The sequence below is a fragment of the Salminus brasiliensis genome, chromosome 12 (assembly GCF_030463535.1).
Source record: "Salminus brasiliensis chromosome 12, fSalBra1.hap2, whole genome shotgun sequence".
Taxonomy (NCBI): domain Eukaryota; kingdom Metazoa; phylum Chordata; class Actinopteri; order Characiformes; family Bryconidae; genus Salminus; species Salminus brasiliensis.
Genome location: NC_132889.1, coordinates 32,093,774 through 32,117,737, shown reverse-complemented (window position 1 = coordinate 32,117,737; position 23,964 = coordinate 32,093,774). Strand labels below are relative to the sequence as shown.

The 23,964-nt window shown below is 41.5% G+C and overlaps 1 protein-coding gene across 2 annotated transcripts; it reads right to left on the bottom strand.

Annotated features, from left to right (window-relative positions):
• Positions 1-4,684: 4,684 nt before the first annotated feature.
• atp2a1 (ATPase sarcoplasmic/endoplasmic reticulum Ca2+ transporting 1) lies at positions 4,685-23,098 on the bottom strand. 2 transcript variants are annotated; one of them, XM_072692914.1, is made up of 23 exons: positions 22,981-23,098; positions 22,193-22,210; positions 21,355-21,437; positions 18,118-18,222; positions 16,698-16,836; positions 14,550-14,630; positions 13,795-13,880; positions 13,340-13,637; positions 12,686-12,852; positions 12,462-12,550; positions 12,263-12,365; positions 11,548-11,679; positions 10,568-10,693; positions 10,236-10,454; positions 9,918-10,029; positions 9,598-9,821; positions 9,160-9,380; positions 8,823-9,025; positions 8,383-8,468; positions 8,013-8,146; positions 7,618-7,735; positions 6,652-6,773; positions 4,685-4,718 (listed from the first exon to the last, which is right to left on the bottom strand). In XM_072692914.1, exons 1-23 carry the CDS (start codon positions 23,096-23,098, stop codon positions 4,685-4,687), a joined length of 3,018 nt encoding a protein of 1,005 aa, XP_072549015.1. The 2 variants fall into 2 exon arrangements, with proteins under 2 accessions (XP_072549015.1, XP_072549014.1); XM_072692913.1 differs by having other exon boundaries at positions 4,685-4,722; positions 6,656-6,773.
• Positions 23,099-23,964: the final 866 nt, after the last annotated feature.

Here is a 23,964-nt window from a genome sequence, read left to right as displayed (position 1 = left end):
GACATTTCAGCGTCAAAAGTTTCGGACAACAAAAAAAATGGTGATGTTGGAGGAGGTTGTAAGAATGTACTTCTCTCTCCCTAATTTGCGTCCCCTGCCCGACGCATAAACATTGTGGATCTGTCAGCATCGGTGCAAAGTCTGCGGTGGTAGTGTTGCTGCTCCTGCAAACTCGACCTCCCTACTCCCGGCTGCTTTGCAGGCTAATGCTAGCTCTGAGTTAGCCCTGTTTATCAAGCGTTGATATGGCAGCAAGTGTGTCCTTGGGTGGACTGTTTTTTTTTTTGTTGTTTTTTTATCTGCCTTAAAAATGAGAGCCAGCAGCATCAACCAGCATTAAGATGTCCTGAGTTTCATGCAGTAGACACATTCATTTACATTTATGGCATTTAGCTGAGACTTTTATCCAGAGCGACTTACAAGGTTACTCTTATTACAGAGAAGGGCCAACTTAGTGTTAGGAGTGTAGTGCAACATAGTCACCCAGACGGGGAATCAAACCCCCAGTTTCCCACGTGGTGTAGTAGTTCACTTGCAGGTAGTGGTGTTATCTGTTTTGCCACACCAACCCAACCCAAAAGTAACCCCAACCCCAACCCAACATTCACAACCCAAAAGTATCCAGACAGCTTTCTCCCTTTCCAGTACTTTTAAATCAATGCCGGTATTCAACTGGACATCCATCTCGAATAATCCCAAAAGAAATGCACTGGCAATAGATTGGGATGCTCTGGAGCCTCTGCACATTAACCTAAAGTCACTGCATTATGCTAAGCATCAGTGTTGGGTATAGAGACATCATAAATGAGGAACTGAGCCACTGGTTGAATTATGAATGGAAGTTCTCATAATGCTCAACATGGCGTCTATAAAGTCACACCTTTCAACAAAAAGAGTCTTGCTGGTTACGCTGTGAGCCGAGGGACCCACCATCCTGATGTGGAGACCTGCGCAAGCTCAGTAGCTAGAACAAACCAGACCCGAACACTATGAACTATTTACCAGGTTTTCTCAGATTTAATTAGTTAGAATCTGTGTTTGAAATGGTAATTTAACCTTCAGTTTGGAGTATTTTGATCTCTCATATAATCATAGAGATGGGAGCCTGTTCTTGGGTGACTGGAAATAACTGCCCGGCGGCGTTGCAAAGAGGACTTTCAAGTTAACAGGCTTACTTATTTAAGGACTTTGGTATAAAGCACCCCAGACTCGGGCTGTGGGGCAGTAAAACTGCGTTCTCTGGTGGGACAGAGCTCCAGTATCCAGTATCTGGAGAAGCGAAGTCATTACAACTATGCTTGTTTAGCTATTAATACTTAGGTTTTGATTGAGCTCTGTCCAGAGAAATTAGCATAGCTGTTCTGTTCATGTGCTGCCTCCAGACACATCCATATACTTGACCCAGTCCAGTTTATTCATTCTTGTGTGTGTTTATTGTCCTGTACATGTACCTGTCGTCTCGTGTAGCACTGTGTAATGTGCTACTGTTAAGGGATGAACCATAGGCCTGAAAAGGGCCATTTCTACAAATGTACACGAGCTATATTAGGAACGATATGAAAGACCACTTCACTTGATTAGAATTGGAGAGTCTTTGTTGCGACATTTACTTTTCCCTTCATTTCATGCTATTTAAGGGTCAATTAATGGTCATTAAAAGTCTATGCCTTTTGCTTTAACCCCAGTATATTGTAGGTCCCATACATTCAGTTATAACGGAGTAGGATTTTGATAAATCATCCATATCTTCACTTAAAACTGGTTTGTTTGTATTTTTAGCTGCAAAAGGGGTTTTCCTGGTCTTTAACCCAGAACATCACTATTACAACTGTAAAACTAGATGCTTAATTATTAATGTTGTTGCATTTATGACGTGTACTGATGGTTAATGCAGAGAAAAACACGAGAGAAAAGGAATTTAAATGCAAGGAATTTATTGAAGTGAACTATTTACAGCGTATTACAGCGTCTGCTTCTCCTCACTGGCCACGTCCTCCGCCTCCCAAACCAAGTGACAAGGCTGTCATTTTCGCCACCAAGGCCTCCATCTCTCCATCAGCCTCCCTGGCCTCTCTCTGTCTCTGCAGGCTCTCTTTCTTAATCTGTCTCTCAGCCTGGATCTGCAGTCTCCTCTTTTTTATCCAAGCCCAGACTTTCTCCACCCTCTCTTTGCTTTCTTTCTGGAGCTGGACATCAAGCCTGCAGTCCTCAGTGCTCTCCACCCTATCCAGCTTCTTCTCTCCATCTTTGATTTCCACCAGGCTGTGCTGTTCTTCCTCTGTCTGCTTGAGTCTTTCTAGTCTCTTTATCTCCTTCTCAAGCTCTTGAACCTTTCTGGCCATTTCCTCTTTCTCATGCCTCATTATTTTCATGGCCTTTCTGTTCTTCTTTCTCTTCTTCTCCAGCTGCTGGAGCTCCTCCATCAGCTCAGCTCGCTCCTTCTCTGCATCCATTCTTATCTGCTCCTTCTCTCTCTCAGACTCTTTCAGCATTTCCTCCAGCAGGTCACGTCTGTACCTCTCTACCTCCATCCTTATCTTCTCCTTCTCTTTCTCAAACTCTTTCTGAGTCTCCTGCAGCAGCTGGAGTTTTACTTCCTCCACCACCTTCTCCATCTGTTGCTTCTCTCTCTGAAGCTCCATCGCCAGCTTGGCAGTTTCCTGCAGAAGGTGGGTCTGGAAGGAACGTCTTTCAGCCTGGTGAAGCTGCACCAAGGTTTCTCTCTCCTTCATCCATTCGTTTCTTTCCTTCATCCACTCTTCCTGCATTCTTCCTCTCGTTTCTCTCTCTCTCCTCAGTTCCTCCTCTAGCTCCTTCAGCCACAACCTCTTGGACAGCCTCTTCCTACCCACTGAGAGTTCCTGCATAGAAGAAACCGTACAGAATAATCACCAATGACTAGGTCATATAGATTCACTTTCACTTGGCTGTTGTCATATATGTACAGCAGATTTAGCACTTTTGGAAAAGTAATACATAAAAATAACGATAGACTAATAACTCAGATCTCTGATGTTAATTTAATATACTAGCTAGCTTCCATCTTTCACTGTCTGTCAAACATCATGACTTACAGGAAGAGCGTCCACCCTCCTTGTCCAAGGCAGTGGCAGCTGGAGACCATTAAGCTCCTCAGATGGCTTCATCTCTTAGCCAGAACCTAAATTCAAATAAAAATACATCCTTCCTAAACAAGAAACTTCTTAAACAAGATCTTTTCTAACAGTAACAAGATCAAATGTTCTTTAAATTAGTGCTCTCTTCAATCCTACAGCTTATTTACAGGTGATTTACTCACCTGAACGTCCTTTTGCTGGATTTGTAAGCTCTCTGTCAGACGATAGAAAAGCACGCTGTGTTTCGTTGCTGTTCAAACCAAACAACTGTACCCCAAACTTCCACGTGCAGCTTCTTTTTCACCTCAAAATGACATCATCACACGATGTCATAATCACACTGCCATACACCAGAGGTGCTTCCATGGCAACGACTCACTTAAAAGTAAACTGCATTAGTTTGAAGTTAAAACTTGTTTAAATTAATTTAGTCGTTGTTTTGACCACAACACTGACCCCAACACCCTACTTCTGACCTAATGATCTGAATAAAGCCTTTCCCAAAGCCTCACATATTGGAAATGTACACAATATGTCCAAATGTTTGTGGACACCCATTCAGCTACTTTAAGTAGCACCCATTTCTGACGCAGATATGCAAATGCAGACACAAACACTTACACACAGCTTGTTTAGTCCCTGTAGAGAAATATTGTCAATGGAACAGGAGTCTCTAGAGCAGATAAACATGAACTTATTGGCGCCATGCCTAATGCCAGATGTGGGCTAGAGGGGTGTAAAGGGGTATTTTGGAAATGAGTTGTGGAGTTGTTGGTAATAGAAGGTGGTGACCATCCAACATCCTATCCTCTTTAAGTCTCTTGTGGCTTACTTCAATCAAATCCTCACAGCAATGCTCTAAAATCTAGTAATAAAGCCTTGTAAAGCCTAGTAGACAGTTACTCCAACAAAGGCAGGATAAACTCTTTTAATGCCCTTGATGAAATGATGAATGGACAGGTGTCCCAATACTTTTCTTGCCTACGTATAGAGTAGCTCTACCGGAATGGTTGAACTGAATGAGCTTCGTTAGTGGTCATCTACACATTACCATTTAAAAAGTATACAATTTAAATATATATAAAATATTATGTTATTCATGTTTCTTTTGTATACAATATAATCCGATCTGCAACCAAAAGAGATTTCTTTTATTGATTTCATTGATTTTAAACTTTTTGAGTGTAAATTCAACACTGAGGATGTTCTGCACCCACTGTGTTTCTGCACCCACCTAATAGTTGATGTCCACTTTTAATACACACAGAATGGAGTCCTCTCCCATTTTTAATACATCTTTATTGTTTTTTTTTAAGAATAGAACCATTACAATATTAGATAACTGTTTACAGTGTTATCTCTCTCTTTATATATTAACTTTGCAACACATTCACAGCACTTATTTCATTCTTTTAAATATTTTTAAGTTAATTTATGTTGCACTTTGTTGTTTGAGTGGGCTTGATGTTCACTGTTGATTAACGGGCTGGTTGTCTAACTTCATTCAGGTGGTTGGTCTTTCAAGCCCCTTTTTCACAGATTCCTTTTTTTCAGCTGATGTTTTCTTCTCAGTCCCATTTCTTAGACACCAGGTTTTCATCTCTCTCTGTGGGAGAGAAGACAGAAGTCAGAAGGGGGCTTAGGAAGGAGGCTAAACTTGGTAAGCTGCCATCTTCAGTTTAGTCAGCCATGTTTAGTAAAAGCTCAGTATACAGCAGTTACTGTACATGTACAGGTTGAGTACAATGCAGTTAACATCTTATGCATTTCATAAATCATTCATAACAGCTAAAACTGATTTTTGCTTAAGAATTCTCCATGCAAGCTCTAGCTGGAACCAACATCTAAAATTATTGACCTAAAATGATCAAACCAATCTCTATCTGATACATAGCTTAATAGCTTAAAGCAACGATATGCAGTGCAGCATTGTGTAGCATTTTTGCCTTAAAATAACAGCTTCAAAATCACTGTGATACTCCACTGACTATAATAAGGAGAATAGAGCAGCATAGCGCTGCATAACCCGAGTCATATTAGTGTAAAACCCTGTGATATTACTCCACCAACTCAGTCCACATGCTTCTTTCATGTTCAGTGACGTTTCTGTATCTCTTTGGTCGTCCACAAATACACGTCCTTTAGTGGTGGCTCAAAGTGCAAATTACATTTTCCGACTGTAGGGGGAGCCCAGGAGCAAGAAATGTCAATTTCCATAGTGTTGCTTTAAAGGCTGAGTACCAGATATTTATATAATGTATCTAATTTATTATAATTTGTGTAATTTAATAATAATAATAATTATTATTAATAATAATAAATAATAATAATTTGAATTTATATAATTTCAATTCCTAGTAAAAGAGTAAAAGTATGGTTTTTAAAATGGTACATAGAAGAACCACCTTTGGCTTCATAAAAAACATACTTGTAAAATAGATATAAGAGATCCATGGACCTTTAAGTTGACCTTAACCTTCACACTCACGCATCTTACATTACAAATATGATTTTTTAGAGAAGTGGTTCTTCTATGGCCTCGCTCAAAGAAACATTTGAAACACCTTTATTTTTTAAATACTCTGTAAAAGGATTGAAAATCCATTGACGTGTACCAGTTATAATAGAAGTCATTAGTTAACAGCTTCTGCATCTGCTCACTGGTTTCTATAATGTTTCAAATCAAATGGTGTTCATCTCAGTTCAGCCAAATATTGAAAATATTGTCCATGGTAATCGATCACGTGCTACGGACACATCATTCAGCTCTGGATCTGAAATCCAGTTTCCAGTCTTGATTCTTGGTGGATGTGGCACCAGGTGGCCAATTGACATTAGCTGTTGTTTTCATTTTCAGCGAGAATGAAATCCTGGACTGAAAATGGGATTTAACGGCCAGCTTTGAAGATCTGGGATGTAGAGATCAGGTTTTGAAATACCGCCTAGTATTCCTACAACTACATAAATGCAACAATAGCATACATGAAATAATTCATCAATCATTCAGCATTCTATTCACATACAGTGAATAGAGCGTCCACAAAAAAGACAAAGCACATAACCATACATGTTGAAATAGCAGCGTTTTGTCACTCACAAACTGCCATATTTCTTAATAACAAACACAGACAGTGACGACTGGGGATACCTTGCTTTGTTACAGGAATTGTGAAGGGAACAGGATTAAGCTGGAATAAAATCAAGAGGGATGAAGCGAGGAAGGGAAATTAGGAGATATCAGATAAGAGGAGGGGATAAGGAAGAGGAGAGAGGTAGTTCATGTGAAAGGGTGGACTGTGTAGGGTTCAGGAAAGAAGAAGGAGAAGGCTCATTCAAAAGAAGATGAAGTCTGAATTAGAGAAAGTATTCTTGAAGTATTAACAGTTAAAAAGCTGTTTAAAGATATCCAGTGGTTAACGCTACAGAGTTTAGTATAACATCAGAACTTAACATCATGTTCAATTAATTCTGGAAGTGGTTTATTATTGAAATGAGAATTTTGTGAGAACTTTGGATGTGTGTTTTTTGTGTGTACTTACGTTCCAGGTAGTTGCGAGCAACAAACTTGAGCAGCTCGTCGATGAGGATGACAGGGAAAGAAAGCTTCAGCACCACGAGCCACTGCTCCAGTGTCAGGTGAGTCAACTTGAAAATCATCTGTAGGTAGGTAGGTAGATAGATAGATAGACAGACAGACAGACAGACAGAAGGTAGATAGATAGATAGATAGATAGATAGATAGATAGATAGATAGATAGACAGACAGACAGATGGGACACAGATGTACAGATGATCAGTAATGGAGAACAAGGTTTGGTTGATTAAGGAAACAAACTGATATACAGTACTGTTCAAACGTTTGGTACTGAACACACTTAATACATATGTTATACGTTGCTGTCATGCAAGAACCTTGTATCTCCAAAACAGCAACTTTACAGGAGAAGGAAAAAAAAATCTTAAAAATATTTTATTACAAGTTATTTTGGTACATTTGTATTGATCCTTTCATAATGAAAGATTGTAGACAATGAACTGAAAGATTATGCAAGTTTGATATTATGTCAAAAAGTGAAATAAATTGCAAATTTGGAGATACAGCGACAATGTAATACTGTAGAAACTGAACAGCATTTGTATTGTAAGTTTTATAAAACTGTATAATGATAAAATACAATATATAATGATAATATAATGTAATCATTTGTTTTTGAAATGCATGTCAAGTTATTTGACTGAAGATTTGATCATCCGTTTTGAAAGAAATAATCACATTCTGAACAGTAGTTTCTTAACTCTATTTACTTCATTCTTGATGTTCTACAGCTTTCCATCATGGATGTTCACTCTGGATTCATCTTTTTTAATCTTATGAACTGTCATATTAATATTACTTTAAGATATTATTTTTCAGCAAATAATCTGATTCTTATTATTTTATTAAAAAGCATAATAGCTAAATGTGTACTTAAGAATGGCGAGTTGTAAGGATGGCACTTACAGGCAGAGGATCAACATAGATGATCATGAAGTGCAGAGACATGGACAGAGACATGGCTGCCACAAGCCAGGGATTGCTCCAGGGTGGCATTCGCAGCAGGGACTGATTCTCTGACAAGCTGCACACACACAAACACACATACACATACAGTCCATTAAACCAATAAGACTCATCATTATTTATTCAGTTATTAATCTTAACACTTAAACTATACCTATAGACCTATAGACTGATATAGCAGCTACTCTGAAAGTAGTGTTAAGTAGTTAGAGAATGAAGGTATGTATGACATGTATGTAATGGTGATGATAATAATCGGTACCAGCTGAATAATTTAATTATGCATGTTTTTAAAACAAATATCCAGCAGCAGCTGCAGGATGCTGCAGTCTGACCTGTTGAGGGCATTGCACATCTCGATGGTGACCAGCACAGACAGGGCCATGGTCATGGGGGGAGCAGACTCAAATACCTCGCACATAATACCATCGAAGGCCTCGTTTTCAGCACTGCACTGCATGAAGTGGGACTGAAAGACAGAAGGACATTCAGTGAGCATTCCCTCATCTTTAAAGCATTCAATCTTGATCATGTGAGTATTGTTGCTTTTCCTCCCTGATAAATCTGAGCTCTTTATAACTTTAAACCATGTGCCTAAGAGTGCAAAACTATCATGAATAGCAGGTTTCTTTGATGAGCCAAACTGTTATCAAGCTATTGTGGTTATATACAGTTTGTGTGCAAGAGAAGGTCCTGGGCTCTCACCAGCTGGTAGAAGGTGACCATAGGGCCATCATCAGAGTAGATGAACCACCAAGCAGCGGCAGCCACAGTAGCAGCTCCAACATATCCTGAGGGAGAGAAATAAATGTAAGGTATGTAAATGTTTTCGTTTGTAATTGAAAAGGGGAGAATATATAGACGTTTTGGCTCTAGAGACATTGACGTTCTGGCATGGATCTTTTCCAATAGAATGGGACTCTCTGGAGCAGATAAACATGAACCTATTGGACACAATGCCTAATGCCAGGTGTGGGCTAGAGGGGTATATAGCCCCCCAGCATTGAGCTGTGGAGCAGTGAAAGAACTCTGGAATGATGGATTTTCATCTAATACTTTTGGGAAGAGTTGGGAAGTTGGGATGGTGATCGTCCAACATCCTGATGTCACTAACAGTCTTTTGTCTTGATGATTTTTGAACATACCTCCAATGGCCAGGTATCTGAAGAAGAGCCAGCCAGAGATGAGTGGCTCCTTGGGGGAGCGGGGAGCCTTGCCCATGATGTCCAGGTCAGGGGGGTTGAAGCCAAGAGCCGTGGCAGGGAGACCGTCAGTGACAAGGTTGACCCACAACAACTGGACTGGGATCAGAGCCTCAGGCAGGCCGAGAGCAGCAGTCAGGAAGATACTGGGAGGGAAAGAGAAAGGAAAGTATGTGAAATTGTGAAGAATGACAGATAACAGAAAAAAACGCATTTGGCTTGAGAGAGACACAGACTAAACTAATAGCAAATCAGAGAGAAAGATGCTATAGTTGCTCACCAGACGACCTCTCCAACGTTGGAGGAGATGAGGTAGCGGATGAACTGCTTCATATTGTTGTAGATGGCCCTGCCTTCCTCAACAGCAGCCACGATGGAGGAGAAGTTGTCGTCGGCCAGGACCATCTCAGAGGCTGACTTGGCAACAGCAGTGCCAGAGCCCATGGCAATGCCAATCTCTGCCTTCTTCAGAGCTGGAGCATCATTCACACCATCTCCAGTCTGTTGGATGGAAGGGAGCATGAAGATTCACCTTAAACTTTCCTAACCCTGGCCCTAAACCCAAACCTAACCTTAACCTCAGTCCAAAACCTATTCTCGACCACCTTGAGAGTTTCACCTGTGAGTGTTTTAATATATTAAACAGCTATAGGTAATCTATATTGGGTGCCTTGCTCCTGTATGCTATTTTGTGGTAAAATGCCTGTGGTCTTCTCACCATAGCAGTGATCTCATCAAAGCCCTGCAGGAACTCCACAATCTTGCTCTTGTGGGATGGCTCGACACGGGCGTAGCAGCAGGCCTTGCGCACAGCGTCTCTCTGCTGAGTCAAAGGCAGGTCATCAAACTCACGTCCTGTGAAGGCACGGCCAGTCACGTCCTCATCCTCACCAAAGATGCCAATACGACGGCAGATAGCCACAGCAGTGCCCTTGTTATCACCTGGGACAAATGGAGAAGAGGAGATGTTGAGAGGATCAATACTGGGAGAACTAGCTATTTAATGTCATGATAGGAAGAGAGGAGAAGGTTTCTAACCAGTGATCATAATAACCCGGATGCCAGCAGCCTTGCACAGCTGGATGGAGCCCATGACTTCCTTGCGAGGGGGATCCAGCATGCCGACACAGCCCACAAAGGTGAGGTCAGTCTGGGGAGGACAGAGAAGCATGATGTGAGGTTAGTGAAGCTTGGAGCTCAATAGAATCTAAGTACCACACAGGGAAGTCACAGGTTTGGGGTCGGGGAACTGATTATTTTGGAGGTCCCTGTTTGAAAGGTTCATGTAGCTGGCCATAGAAATTCAGTTTATACATCATCTATGGATAGTATAGACCACACAGCTCTATCTCATACCTCATACTCAGCAAACTTAGTGGAATCCTCCAGGTTCATCTCCTCCTTCCTTAGCGGGGCATCCCGTGTGGCCAGAGCCAGGCAGCGCAGGGTGTCGCGTCCAGTTCCCCACTCTTTAATTACAGCCATGATCTTATCCTTAACTGGGCCAGTCAGGGGTACGCGAGTGGTGCCCACACGCACATAAGCACACCTGTCAATCACACCCTCAGGAGCACCCTGCAAGAAGACAGGATTTGATTAGAGACAAGGTGTCAGGCCACCACTGAGAGTTAGGTTCTTTTTCAAGAACGTTCGAACTGGTTCAGACGTTCTCCAAAAGAAGTACTGACCTTGACGAACATCTTGTTGCCCATGGCGGCCTTGGAGGGCTTTCCAGGGGAGCAATACACAGACATGGACTTCCTGTCACGGGAGAACTCCAGGGTGAATTCTTTCTTCATCAGCTGCTTGATAACCTAGGGGCAGGGAAGGCACCATGACGGATCTCTTGATAACATTACAGACTCTTTTGGATGTTCAGACCCTGTTACAGGAGCCCTGATACAACAATAGATATTTGAAGACAATTTAATGGACAAAAGTATTGGGACACCTGCTCATTCATTGTTTCTTTCAATTAAGGGTATGAAACAAGAGTTTATCCTGCTTTTATTGGAGTAACTGTCTCTACTGTCCAGTGAAGAAGGCATTCTAATAGATGCTTGAGCATCGCTATGAGGATTTGATTACATTCAGCAACAAGAGTGTTAGTGAGGTCAGGGTGTTGAAGGATCACCAGCCCACCTCATCCCCAACTCGTCACAAAAGTATTGGTTGGCTCAGTGCTGTGAAACTATACTCCCCTAGTCCACACCTAGCACTAGACATGGTGCTAAAAGATTCTTATTTATCTGCTCCACAGAGTCCTATTCTATTGGTAATACATGTCTACAGGGACTCGACAAGCTGTGTGTTTGTGCATTTGCACATCTGTGCAATGGGTGCAACTTAAAAGTAGCTGAATGCATTTATTAGAAGGGGTGTCCACAAACATTTGCACATATAGTGTACAAATGGTCAATGTTTGAATACTGAGCTGCAGTTACTGTTCATTGCTTGTTCTTCTTATTGTTTACAGGCTCTCTGTCATGGGTCTAAATATCTACTGATGTTACCCATCATGCACCCAGAAAAAGTGAATGGTAACATAAATTATCATCATACTCATTTTGACCTGTTGTCATATTGCCCATCCTGACTGTAGAGGTAAAGCAGTATTATTTGTATTATAAGTACAGTACAGTATCATAAGTACAGAAGGTATACTTACAGAGCAGCAGGCATTGGCTCTCTCCACCTTGGACAGGCCTCGGACCTCAGTGTTGAACACATTCATCTTCTCAACCAGGCAGCACAGTGCAGTCTCGGTGGCTTCACCCACCTTCTCATAAATTCCTTTAGACTGTATCACAGAAAGAATGACTTACAATAGTGGTCTAATAACTATTAGCGGAGGCAATGTAAAAACAGCTAACTTTAAGCTAACAAGAGCTACATCGCTGTCATGCAAAAACCTTGTATCTCCAAAATGGCAACTTTTTCACGGAGATGGAAAAAACCTTTTTAACTTTCAATAGAAAAATATTTTATTCCAAGTAATTTTGGATGATTTCTCAAATTACGCTAAAAAGGTAAAAAACAGCAAACATGGAGACTGCATGACTGAGGCACTATATTACAGATATGGAATTATCAACCACTAATGAACTCTCAGGTACTTGTATGCAGGCCAGCAGTTCCCTTCTGCAAATCCTATATATCACTCCCATAATGTGACTGGAATTTACTAAATATCAGATCCTTAAATAGTAGAAAACTGTATTTTTCTCATTTTTTGTGAATAAGTAACTTTGCTGTCCTTAAATGCACAGCATCAATAAACCTCTGATGAAGACATATATAAGACATGGCAGGAAATAACATCATTAACTGACCTTATAATTAATAAAGCTGCAGTTTAAGGAGTTTAAGAGGACAAGACTTACTTCATTGTAGTCCAGAGAGGAGTCATTGCACAGGGCACAGATAGTGGCGAGCTCGATCAGTCCATCATGATGACCACATTTGACTGGAAGGCCACCCTTTGTTCTGCAGGCAAGGTGAAAAGTGAGTGTGTGTATGTGTGATTCTTTTTTTCCCCCATCTTTCCATTGATGATAGCTTGTTTGTTTGGTGTATACTCACACTTCACCCTCAGGAGTGTACTTAGAGCCGGAGATTTCATACTGGTCAAGAGATACAGAGTCGCCTTCTACTTTATCAATGATGAACATCTGGAAAGACGAGGAAACAGATTTTGATGCTGTTGTACAGGATTAGCCTCCAGCAAGTCTACAAAGTCTGTTTTTTCTGTATGTGTGTGTTTGTGTGTGTTTGCAGATGACTATACACTACTGTCTTTGACCCACCTTGGTGACACACATCTGGTTGGTGGTGAGTGTGCCGGTTTTGTCGGAGCAGATGACCGAGGTGCAGCCCAGGGTCTCCACGGATGGCAAGGAGCGGACAATGGCATTCTTCTTGGCCATGCGCCGTGTGCCAAGAGCCAGGCAGGTGGTGATCACAGCGGGAAGACCTACCAACACACAGCCAGAGCCGTGTTAGTGTATTCATGTAATACACGCATATATACAGCACACACATAAGAATCCACATCAGTATCCAGTATGCCATAAGAATACCCTCCCACCACCTAAATGCAAATATTAATTTCCTGGGGCAGTCATGGCCTAAAGGTTAGAGAGGCAGGCTTGGGATCTGACTGTCAAATCAGTCCCCTAGACCAGCAAGAACTGGAAGCAGGGGGAGTGAAGAAACAGTGCTTTCTTCTCCTTCAGCGTGAGCAAGGCCTAACCACCTAACCCCTAATTGCTCAACAGGTGAACAGGTGAGGTGGCTGCCCACCGCTTTCTGTGCATGTTCCCACTGTCCCAATTCAGTAGTATGTGTGTTTACTGCCATGGATGGGTTTGTGATGCTAGGTTTGTGATGCTAGATGCTAAGGTTGGGCCTTCAAGGCCTATCTCTACGTAGACCTATCTCTACATCTTTTCTTCTCTCACCCTCAGGGATGGCAGCCACAGCCAGAGCCACAGCGATCTTGAAGTAGTACACTGCACCACGGATCCAGGAGCCACCGTGCACGGGGTCATTGAAGTGGCCGATGTTGATGAGCCACACGGCCACGCAGATGAGCGAGATGACCTTGGAGAGCTGTTCACCAAACTCATCGAGCTTCTGCTGCAGGGGAGTCTTCTCCTGCTCTGTGGCTGCCATCTGGTCACGGATTTTGCCGATCTCAGTGGAGACGCCGGTGGCCACGGCCACACCGATGGCTTTTCCTGCAGCAATGTTGGTGCCCTGGTGGGGAGTGGAGAGAGGAAGGTAAGACAAAACATGGCTGAAAAGAGTGGATGTAGTTTAGAAAGACCAAAATGGCATACTGTTTTAATGAGTGAATGAAGTGTAGTTAGAAATTGTGATGGAGGGACAGAGGAGTAGTGAAATTAAGACTCACAGAGAACAGCATGTTCTTTTTGTCCTGGTTGACGGCTCTGGGGTCGGGAACAGACTCTGTGTGCTTAATCACACTCACAGACTCTCCTAAAAGACAGAGAGAGAAAGAGAACGAGAGATTTATGATTCTGATTATTTTTTGTTATACTACATGTTATTAAAAATCTGAATATAGTAAAATATAATATACAGTCATGTGAAAAAATGAAGACACCCCATGAAAACCATAGTCTTTTTTTAACATATATAAACAATTGGACATCTATATTTTAACCATATTGAGAAATGGGGGTAATACCACTAAACACATACAACTAAAGAAATGGCTTTAAAAATCATGTGTAAAATAAAATTAATAGAAGTTACATTTTCTAATGGAATAAAGGTTAGAACACCCCCCTCATTTATTACTACTTAAAATGTCTAAAATTAGAAACAGGTGCAGAACATCAGCTGCAGATGATCAGTACATGGTTCGAGAGGATTCTGGAGGAGCCTGTCTTTTTTTTTATGAACCTCAGACATTTAGTCTGGTCTGCTTTCGGTTGTTGAAGTGGTAGGATCACCATGGCCAGATCCAGAGAGCTCTCTGAGGCCTTAGCAGAGCTCTTAAGATACTTAAAGAAGTCTCCAACAATCCTAAAAATGTCATCACCGGACCTACAGGTCGCTCCCGTCACAGCTAATATAAAAGTAAAACCATCAGGAAGAGATTGCACAGATTTTCATATTCATATTATTCATTTATTTATTTACCAGTAAGGATGGACTGATCAACCCTCAGAGTTGTGGACTTGATGGAAGTGATTCTGATATCAGCGGGCACTTTATCACCAACTGTAGGAATAAGAATGTGAACACACACACACACACACACACACACACACACACATATACACACACCAGCAACACAAAAAAAATCTGTGTTAACAAATGAATAGGTTTCACATCAGTGTTACAGTTGAATGTTTTTTTGTCCACCAAGAGTCCATGTTACTGGCTTTCAATTCATTTCAATGAATACATTTATTTATTGATTCGTTGATTAATAAATTATTAATTAATCTGAATTTTGCCTGCATAGACTCATCAGTAGTTAGATAAAGAAGCATCGTTGTCCTGCTTAACACACATCTGAACTCGAGGCAGTTTAAAGTGATGATCTGGTTCAGAGAGAAAGGACACAGCGACCCTCTACACGCCGTAAACAAGCTGACTGGAGCGGAGAAGGAGTGATGAGGAGGGAACAGGTGGGGAATGAAAGAGAAGGAGAGAGGGATAAAGAGAGAGGGAGAGAGAGAGATAGAGGGAGAGAGAGAGGGGTGGGGGGGTTGAGACAGGGGGCAAGTGGAAGACAGGTGCTGGGCTGTATTTATACACCAGCACTCCTTTGCCTGCACTCTTGATGAGTTCTCTCAACCTTCTCTGATCCCTGTTCTTTTTATTCTCTCTCTCTCTCCCTCTCTCTCTCTCTCTCTCTCTCTCTCTCTCACTCTCTCTCTCACACACACACATACTCACACACACATACACACACCGGGATTGCCATAAAAGGATCCTCATTCGCACTCTTTCTCAAGGACATACGTTTCAAATGTAGCCCCCCCCCACCACACACACGCACATACACACACACACACACTATTCTCCCCCCCCCCCCCTCCCTGTGGCAGTATGACAGTTGGCCAACATGCTTTGTTCTACTCTTGTGTCTTGCAATACTTCAGACATATTGGTAGCAGGTGTTGATGCTTGGCATTCAGGTTTGATGTGATGGGGGAATCGTGATGCATCACTGTGAAGGTGGCTAATTATATCTATAAATTATGAAGGCTTATAATTAGTTCCTCCAGTCACATTTAGATATTGTCACTGTCACGCAAAAACCTTATGTCTCCAAAAAGTCATAACTTTACAGGAGAAAGAAATAACCTTCTCAACTTTTAATGGCATTGATGATTCTATTGGTCCATGAAATTCAGGCACAATGTAAAGAAAAACTGTCAGACTCAACTGGAGAGGTTTTTGAGTGGCAGTGAGAGTGATGTATTGGGTATTTGTTGTAATAAATACACATTGTACAAAATTAATCAAGCAGTAATCAATCAAATGATGAGTCAGGTTATCAAAAACTGGTCTATCTATGCTCTGTCCACAATAGCCACATTCTTTGGTAGCCTTAGTGCTTAGTTCTTAGTAGGTTGGACCAACGTTATTGGACAAAACCCCTTTCCCAACCTAATGGGAAGCTGCAGCCCTGTTAAAATGCCTACATTTAACATACATTTTATGTTATTTTATAGTCAATATACAAAAATCTGATATTCAGTTATATGTGATTTTTTTTTTTTGTTTTGTAGTAAACTTATGTTAGCAGTGCCAGTACAACATTACAGTGCAAGCAATTATGTCTTAAATGTAGTTTAAATACCTAATATTTTTAATTTTGAGATTACTGTAGCAATATAAGATTAATAAAGATACGTATATTTATGTACTAAGGGTGTCTTATTATATTGGTTGATATTTTATGTAGTTCAAGAAATAACAGATAATTTAGCTTTTGCCAAGAAATAATGCTTAAAGCTATAAAAATGACCTGCCACAGATTTCATGGGATAAAATACAGTTTTAAACAAGTACAAATATTTTTGCATTAAGTGAAATGATCCTATAATATTCCTACAACAATGTAAAAATTAGAGATTTTTTGACTAGATTTCATTGGCTAATACATCATTGTTTGCAGTGCAGCAGTTGTAGCACTCTACAGGTCCAATCTGGCTAATCTGGATAATTTGATGAAACCATGAAAGAACCTATGTGGGCGGAGCCTGGGTCAGTCATTCTCAGTCAAACTGGCTTTACTTATTTAGCTGAAGTGAGTGCTGATTATGCATATACCTGACACTTCTACAATGTCTCCAGGAACGATTTCTCTGGCCTTGATCCTCTGCACACTCTTCCGGTCGGCGCGGTACACTTTGCCCATCTCTGGCTCGTACTCCTTCAGTGCCTCAATGGCGCTCTCTGCATTGCGCTCCTGTAGAAGGAAGGAAATGCCAGGCCCCAATCAGTTCCTATTTTCTCCTCCTGTCTTTTTGCGGCCCAGAGGCCTTCTCCTTCCACTGGTACGCATAGTTTCCTAGTGAGCATTGTTGTATCAATGTGGACCCTACTGAAACCTGACCAGCCCTCAGCAACGTGACGATACGGCCACTCCGCAAAGCACTGCTGCAGGCCGTCCGGGGGCTCAAAGATCTGCTGGGATTAGCCTTTGACCCCTGATGTAATGCCAACTGCTCTGTTCTGCTGCGCACCAAAGAGAGAGCCCCTTTCCGAGCATCTCCCTGCCCATGTACAGTATTATACATGTGCGAAAGTCAAAGATGGCAAGATGCCATCAAAGATGTAACCTTTTCAGTTGTACTCTTTAACCCTTTACTGTGCAACTGCACTCCTAGACACTTTAATACCAATATATTCAGTATTGCCTTTTACCTGCGGATACCTTTATCTGCTGATACCTACCTCTAGCTCATTATTCATTTGTTATTCTTTGTTACTGCACTGCTTTTCATCTCTGGTTAGGTTCAAATGCATATTTTTACATATTTTATGTGTCATCTACAGTGATTATTTGTAAAAGCGGAGATATATGTTTATCTATAGTTGATGGTATCATCTGTAGTTGCTGTGCCTAGACTGTCTGTCTGTGTCTGTCTGTCTGACATCCTATGATACTTGAGCTAGCTACTCAAAGGGACTTATTTACCAGCCCTTCTTCTACCTACAGTTTTCACAAAGGATTTCAATTTATGAGGATAATGAGATCCTTATAGGAGCAGAGCTTAGAACAATTCTGTGATGTAAAAACACATCATGAATCTGACCTAAATGTTTTGTTTGGACTTTTCTTAAAAAATTAAAGTAAATGCTTAGGAAGAGATTGGAGAATGAGGCCAATTCAGAATATTGGTGAATGAGGCCAACTGCCAGAATCAACATATCAATAACCTCACTGACCAACAACATCTAATTACTGTCATGGAACAATCTTAAAATGTCAACTTTACAGGAGAAGGAATCAACCTTCTTAACTTTCAGTGGAAGTCAATGTATAAATATTTTATTCCAAGTCATTTTGGATCATTTCTAAAGCTCCCTGACATTTTGACACAATGTAAAGAACAACCGCCAGATTCACATTATGTCAGAAATATTAAAAACTGATTTTTTTGTGTGTGACGGCGACGATAAGCAGAAACACTGTCCAGTTAATTGGCTACTTTTCAGTGTTTCACATGGGTCTGTGTGTTCTCACCTGCCAAACTCCGACCACAGCATTGGCGATGAGAATGAGCAGGATGACAAATGGCTCAACGAAGGCAGTGACCGTCTCCTCTCCCTCCTCAAACAAGGCCAGGACCTGAGGGGCAGAAAGATGACCTCATTAAAGCAACGGTGTAAAGCAAGAGTGTAAATCTGTAAATCTCACATTAATTTGGTTAGATTCCATTAGATTCATTTCAGTTCTTTAGGAAGGAATTATGACTTTTCTCTAATCTCTAATGTTTTCTCTAAGTATTTTTTTTAAAGTGTTTTCATTTTTTGCATTCAGATAAAAAAAAACAACAACAACAAAACAGCAGAGGCTCCAGTGGACTACCCGCTATGACCCAAGGATTGCTTGTTAAAATCCAGGGTCATGCAGCTTGCCATCAGCAGCTGGAGCCTGAGAGAGCATAGTTGGCCTTGCTTTCTCCCCGGGTGGGTAGGTGTCTCTCTTTCTTTTTCCACATCACTTCAGTGTGATGCTGGCCAGCATCAGAGCCGATGAATCAGAGCTGGATATCCAGCGCTTTTCCCCAAGAGTGTTGTTTGGAAGCATTACATGTGATACGGGAGAGTACTAACATGTGGGTTGGGTATTTAACTAAATTTGGGGAGAAAAAAAGTTTAAATAAAAAAAAAAAAACATTACAGTAGTAATAAGTAAGTAGTAGAAACATTTGTTTACATAATAGTGGAATATTAAATATATAATCTGCACAATACATACATACACTTCCTACATTGTAAATATTTCCCTTTTTTCAGAGCTCTCTCTCTCTCTCTCGCTGTTTGTCTTTATGTCTCTCTCTCAATCCAATGAATTCAATAAGCTATGCCAAGCATTTAAAACAGCAGAAATGTATTAAGCAATCATTTAAAAATGTATAATAATAAAATTAAAAATTATTATTATTATTAATATTATTATTATTGTTATTATTATTATTTAAATAAAATAAAATGTAGCAAGAAATACAGTATGAGTAGCAGATTAGAACCAAAATAAGAAAATTAAGGTAAAGAGAAAAAATCTCTTTTAAGTGAGCAGATCTCTCTCTCTCTCTCTCTCTCTCTCTCTCTCTTTTTGATGGAGGGATGTTATGAGAACAGCTGACTGGGTTCAGGCCGCTCATTCTGTGCTCTTTCTTAGTTCTGACATGCTCTCACACACATCGCTCACTTATCACACCTTAACACCATCTCCCTCTCTCTCTCACTCTCTCTCTTTCACGACCAAGCAATCTTTCATTTCATCCATCTCTGACCTTCTGTAAATGGCTCTCAGGCCTGCTTGAGATTATCTTAAAATAACGTTCGCTCTCTTTCACTGTTCCCTCCTTTCTCTCTTCTCTCTCTTTTTCCTATACCTCTTTCTCTCCTTCACTAGCAGGCAATCTCTTGTCCCATCCATCTCTGACCTTTCGTAAATGTCTCTGTGTCTTAGCCTTGCTTGAGACTATTTTACAGAAAGCACTATTTTCTTTGGCTAAAAGTGTAAATGGATTTTTCTCTCTTTCTCTCGCTTTCTCCCTCCACCCCCAGGCCTAGCTTTCTAAGGCTATAACGAAGTAATACGGCAGAGCAGCAGAATTAATACTGCATGTTCTCTTCCTCTGCTGTCCCACTCCAAAACAAAATTATAAGTGGGCGAACAGTCCTGCATGTGTGTATCAACACCTCATGTGGGACTTGTGGGTAAAGTAGTTCTGTACTGAACTGAGTTTGCTTTGAATAGATTTATGCCATTGAGAGGAGCCTCAAATGATCATTAAAGGAGAGGCTGTGATAGAAATAACTGCTGCATGAGATGATGTACTGTACAACTGCCCCAAAATAAATCTCAGTACAGTAGACTCAGGAGACCATGGGATGAAAGAAATTCACAGCGTTAAATTAGATGCCCTGGACTAATCGAGTGTGCCGTACATGTGACAAAGCCTTACCAGCACTAATAGCTTCTGAAACTGTCAAATTGTTTGTGCCCAGCTGGCCACCAACCTCGATAGACGCTGTTATCTGGTTGAAAGTAGGCTGTGATGTTGGGGGACCTAATTGCTCATTGAAATTCTGACATTGGCCGATGTTGAAATGGGGTTGGTTTTAAGTCATGGTTGAATAACCAGAATTTAACGTCTGTCTAACATCGGGGCTTGGCGTCAACCCAATGTTGATTTTGACGGATGCATGACTTCCAACCAGAATGCAACATCTGTACAACGTCAATCGAGGTGGGGTGGTGATCATCTAGCATCCTGACCTCACTAACGTTTTTGTCGCCGAATGCAATCCAATCCTCACAGCAATGTGCCAAAATCTAGTAGTAAGCTTCCCCTGGACAGTAGACAGCAGTTACTCTAACAAATGTTTTTTTGTTTTTGTTTTTTTTTGATGCGCTTAATTTTGGAAGACACAATGAATAAGCTGGTGTCCCAATACTTTTGTCCATATAGTGTATTATACTCATTAGGAAAGTTTGCTTCTGATACATTTAAAGCATGACTTCTTTTAAAGCCCTGCTGTTGACTACCTTCTGCTGACAAATGAATTTACAGTTCACCCACAGTGCAATGCCCAGGGCTAAAAGGTGAAGGGGTCACTCTATGATTGACAGGAGTGGTTGGGAACGTGAGAATTTGTCCCCTGTCCTTCACACCAGCATTAGTGACCCCCAACTGTGTCTCGGAATGAAGCCTTGTTTCTTTTCGCGAACACCTCACTCCCACATTTGGCACATCACCTGAAACCACATGACCTCTTTACTGCCCATTTAATCTACATGTCCAAATATTTGTGGACACTATATTGAATCCATTCAGCTACTTTAATTTGCACCCATTGCTGATACAGATGCAAGTACACACACACTTAGCTTGTCTAGTCCCTGTAGAGAACTACTGCCAATAGAATAGGACTCTCTGAAGCAGATAATCATGAACCTTTTGGCACCATGCTGCCAAAGCCAGGCGTGGGCTAGAGGGGTCTACAGCCCCCCAGCATTGAGCTGTGGAGCAGTGGAAGAACTGTATTCTCTGGTATGATGGATGGAGCTCCATCCAACACTTTTAGGATGAGCTGTGGAGTTGAGGAGGAGCTGGGATGGGGATCATCCAACATCCTGACCTCACGCTAGCGCTCTTGTTGCTGAATGCAAGCAAGTTCTCACAAATTGAAGAAAATTCATAGAAGGTTTGAATGCATTGACAATGTGAGATTCAGATTCACTTACAAAAGAGATGCAGGCTGCCAGCAGCAGGATCCTGACCAACAGGTCTTCAAACTGCTCCACCACCAGCTCCCAGATTGTTTTACCTGAAAGAGAGATAAAAAGAATGGTTTGTGCTCTTATGAGGTGATCAGTACAGGATGAGAACACTGAGATCCATTAAGTTAGGCAGTAACACTATTACTGAGTTGAGTAAAAAATAGGAGGATCTTCTTCCATCATCTTCTGGGATGCACAATGTTATTGGGATAATATCAGTACGGGAAGATAACTGCTTTAAAAAATGCCTGCATGGGAAAAAGACTGATGTCCCAATTTCTACATTTTATATAGTTTATTGACATTCACTACATGTCCAAATGTTTGTGGACACCCCTTCTAATGAATGCATTCAGTGACTTTAGGTTGCACCAATTGTTGACACAGATGTGCAAATGCACACCTACAGCTTGTCTAGTACCCGTAGAAAAGTATTGCCAAAATAATAGGACTCTTTGGAGCACATAACCATTAACCTATTGGCACCATGCCTTATGCTGTGTTCTCGGGAATAATGGTGGTGCTCCATCCAATTCTTTTGGAATGAGTTGGGAATTTAAGGTGGAGGATACAATCAAATGCTCTAAAATCTAGTAGAAAGCCTTCCCTGGACAATAGAGAGAGTGACTCCAACAAAAGCAGGATAAACTATTTTATAATACCTTTGATTTTGGGAGACAGAGTGAATGAGCAGGTGTCCCAATACTTTTGTCAATACAGTGTTAGTAGTATATGAATATTATCGGATATTAGCCTAACTCCAGTATCCAATAGAAACTTACAGAGACAAAAGGAAACTCACCTTCTTCAGCAGGCAGCTCTGTGATTGGTCAGGGCAGTCAAGGAGGCGGGATCAAAAAAGAAACAGAAACTGAAGATTATTATCTTTACATTATTTTCAGCAAAATCATTGTCTGGAGTACTTTCTGTTGCCTGAACTTGGTAAATGTCATAGCCTCGGATAGTGCAATGCAAGCATCAGCACTGATCGGTGCAATAGTGACTGTTTGCCCTTCAGTGTGACCTTGCATCTGACAAGGCCTTAGTTTAGGTCCCTTCTTCTCTACATATCTCCCTCTATCTTTCCCACAATTTCCCCCACAAAGGAACAGCTATCAAACCTCTAGATTTAGATTAGTGTAGATACATGTACAAAAGTAGTGACGAATAGTGAGCTTGGAATAATTTGCATAAATATAATAATGCAATATAATATGAATCCTGGCTAATTATTTAGCTGGAATTAGAGCTAGAAAATTCTGGACCAGAAAGTAAAAATCCGAACAGCTCACGCAGTTGCAACAAAGTCCTGGGCAGATTTTTACTTTCTGGACCTGAATTTGCCACCTCTGGCTGAAATAAGATCAGCTCTACCTCTGTCCAGCACTGTAGTGTTGCTGTTTTTCCTCAGTTCCCATTTTCAGGCTTTTTTCCTATAAGGACTTTGCTAATCCTACCAGCCTGAGAGTTCACTGCCTCAAACCAGACTCATTGGCTCCATCTAGCAGCACAGCCTCTCTCTCCTTATTTAAGATGTACCCATTAATCTACTCATCCATCCATTCATCCATCAGGTCATCCTTTCCTCACCGTTATAGCCATACTTGGCCAGGTTCTTCTTGAACTGCTCAGGTGAGAGGCCCGTGTCCTCGTTCACGCTGAAGTGGGCCAGGCATGCGTCCGGCTCCTGAATGTGGGCGTTCTCCATCCTCTCTGCTCAAGGGGAGACTTCAGAAAAAACACGTACAACAGCACAGGATGAGTGGTAAAGAACGGGAAAGCCAGGTTTCAGCTCAGGAACTCGGAAAATCCCAGACCCAGGCCTTAGCACTGACTCCGTAAATGAAAAAAACCCAAAACCAAAAAAGATTACCCACCAACACTTTCTGAAAGTGTGGGATTTGGGACAAAACCACTGGCCCCAACGATCTTCCTCTCTCCCCCCTCTCTCTCTGCTCTCTCTCTCTCCTGCCCTTCTCCTCCCTGGACTGACAGAAAGTGCTAACTGTTGCTCATCTCCATACAATTTTATAAAGACCCACCGAAGCCCCCACGCCTGCAGGCACACCCCCTGCAAGAACCCCTATTGGCTGAGGTGGGACGTATAAGGAGTGAATGGGCCGGGCCTGGGGTGAAGAGCGGGTGGTTGGACGGGGTAGTTGGGCAACAACTGTCAGTGTGAGTGGCATTGTGAGTGTGTGAGAGCATGTGGGTTTGGGGGGGAAGGGGGTCAGCCTTGAACCGAAAATGGTGTCTGTTTTTGGAACATGCGTGGTCAGTGTAGGATGGATGGCAGGGAGTGACAGGTTGTGGTGTTGAGAGTGAGCGGTGGAGGGGATTATGAGTGATGGGTCAAGTGTCTTATTGGTCCTACAGGGGCAGGGAAGGATCACCAGGGCTCGATAGGAGGACACTAGGATGTAATAATAGAGATTATAGCTAGAGAGAGAGAGAGAGAGACATAGAGATAGCAATGGGTATCACAATAAGTAAGGACATTCTGTTCAGGGGATTGACCCTCCAAATGACAGACATGGAAAAAAAGTGTGTGTGTCAAAGAGAGAGAGAGAAGCC

Excerpts from the sequence above, each read along its gene's own strand:
- atp2a1 (XM_072692914.1), bottom strand. The coding sequence starts at position 23,098 with ATGGAGAACGCCCACATTCAGGAGCCGGACGCATGCCTGGCCCACTTC. Across the intron at positions 10,030-10,235 it reads CTAAGTTTGCTGAGTATGAG|ACTGACCTCACCTTTGTGGG; the intron begins GTATGAGATAGA and ends TGTCCTCCCCAG. Across the intron at positions 4,719-6,651 it reads CGCAACTACCTGGAACGTAA|AGATGAAAACCTGGTGTCTA; the intron begins GTACACACAAAA and ends TCCCACAGAGAG.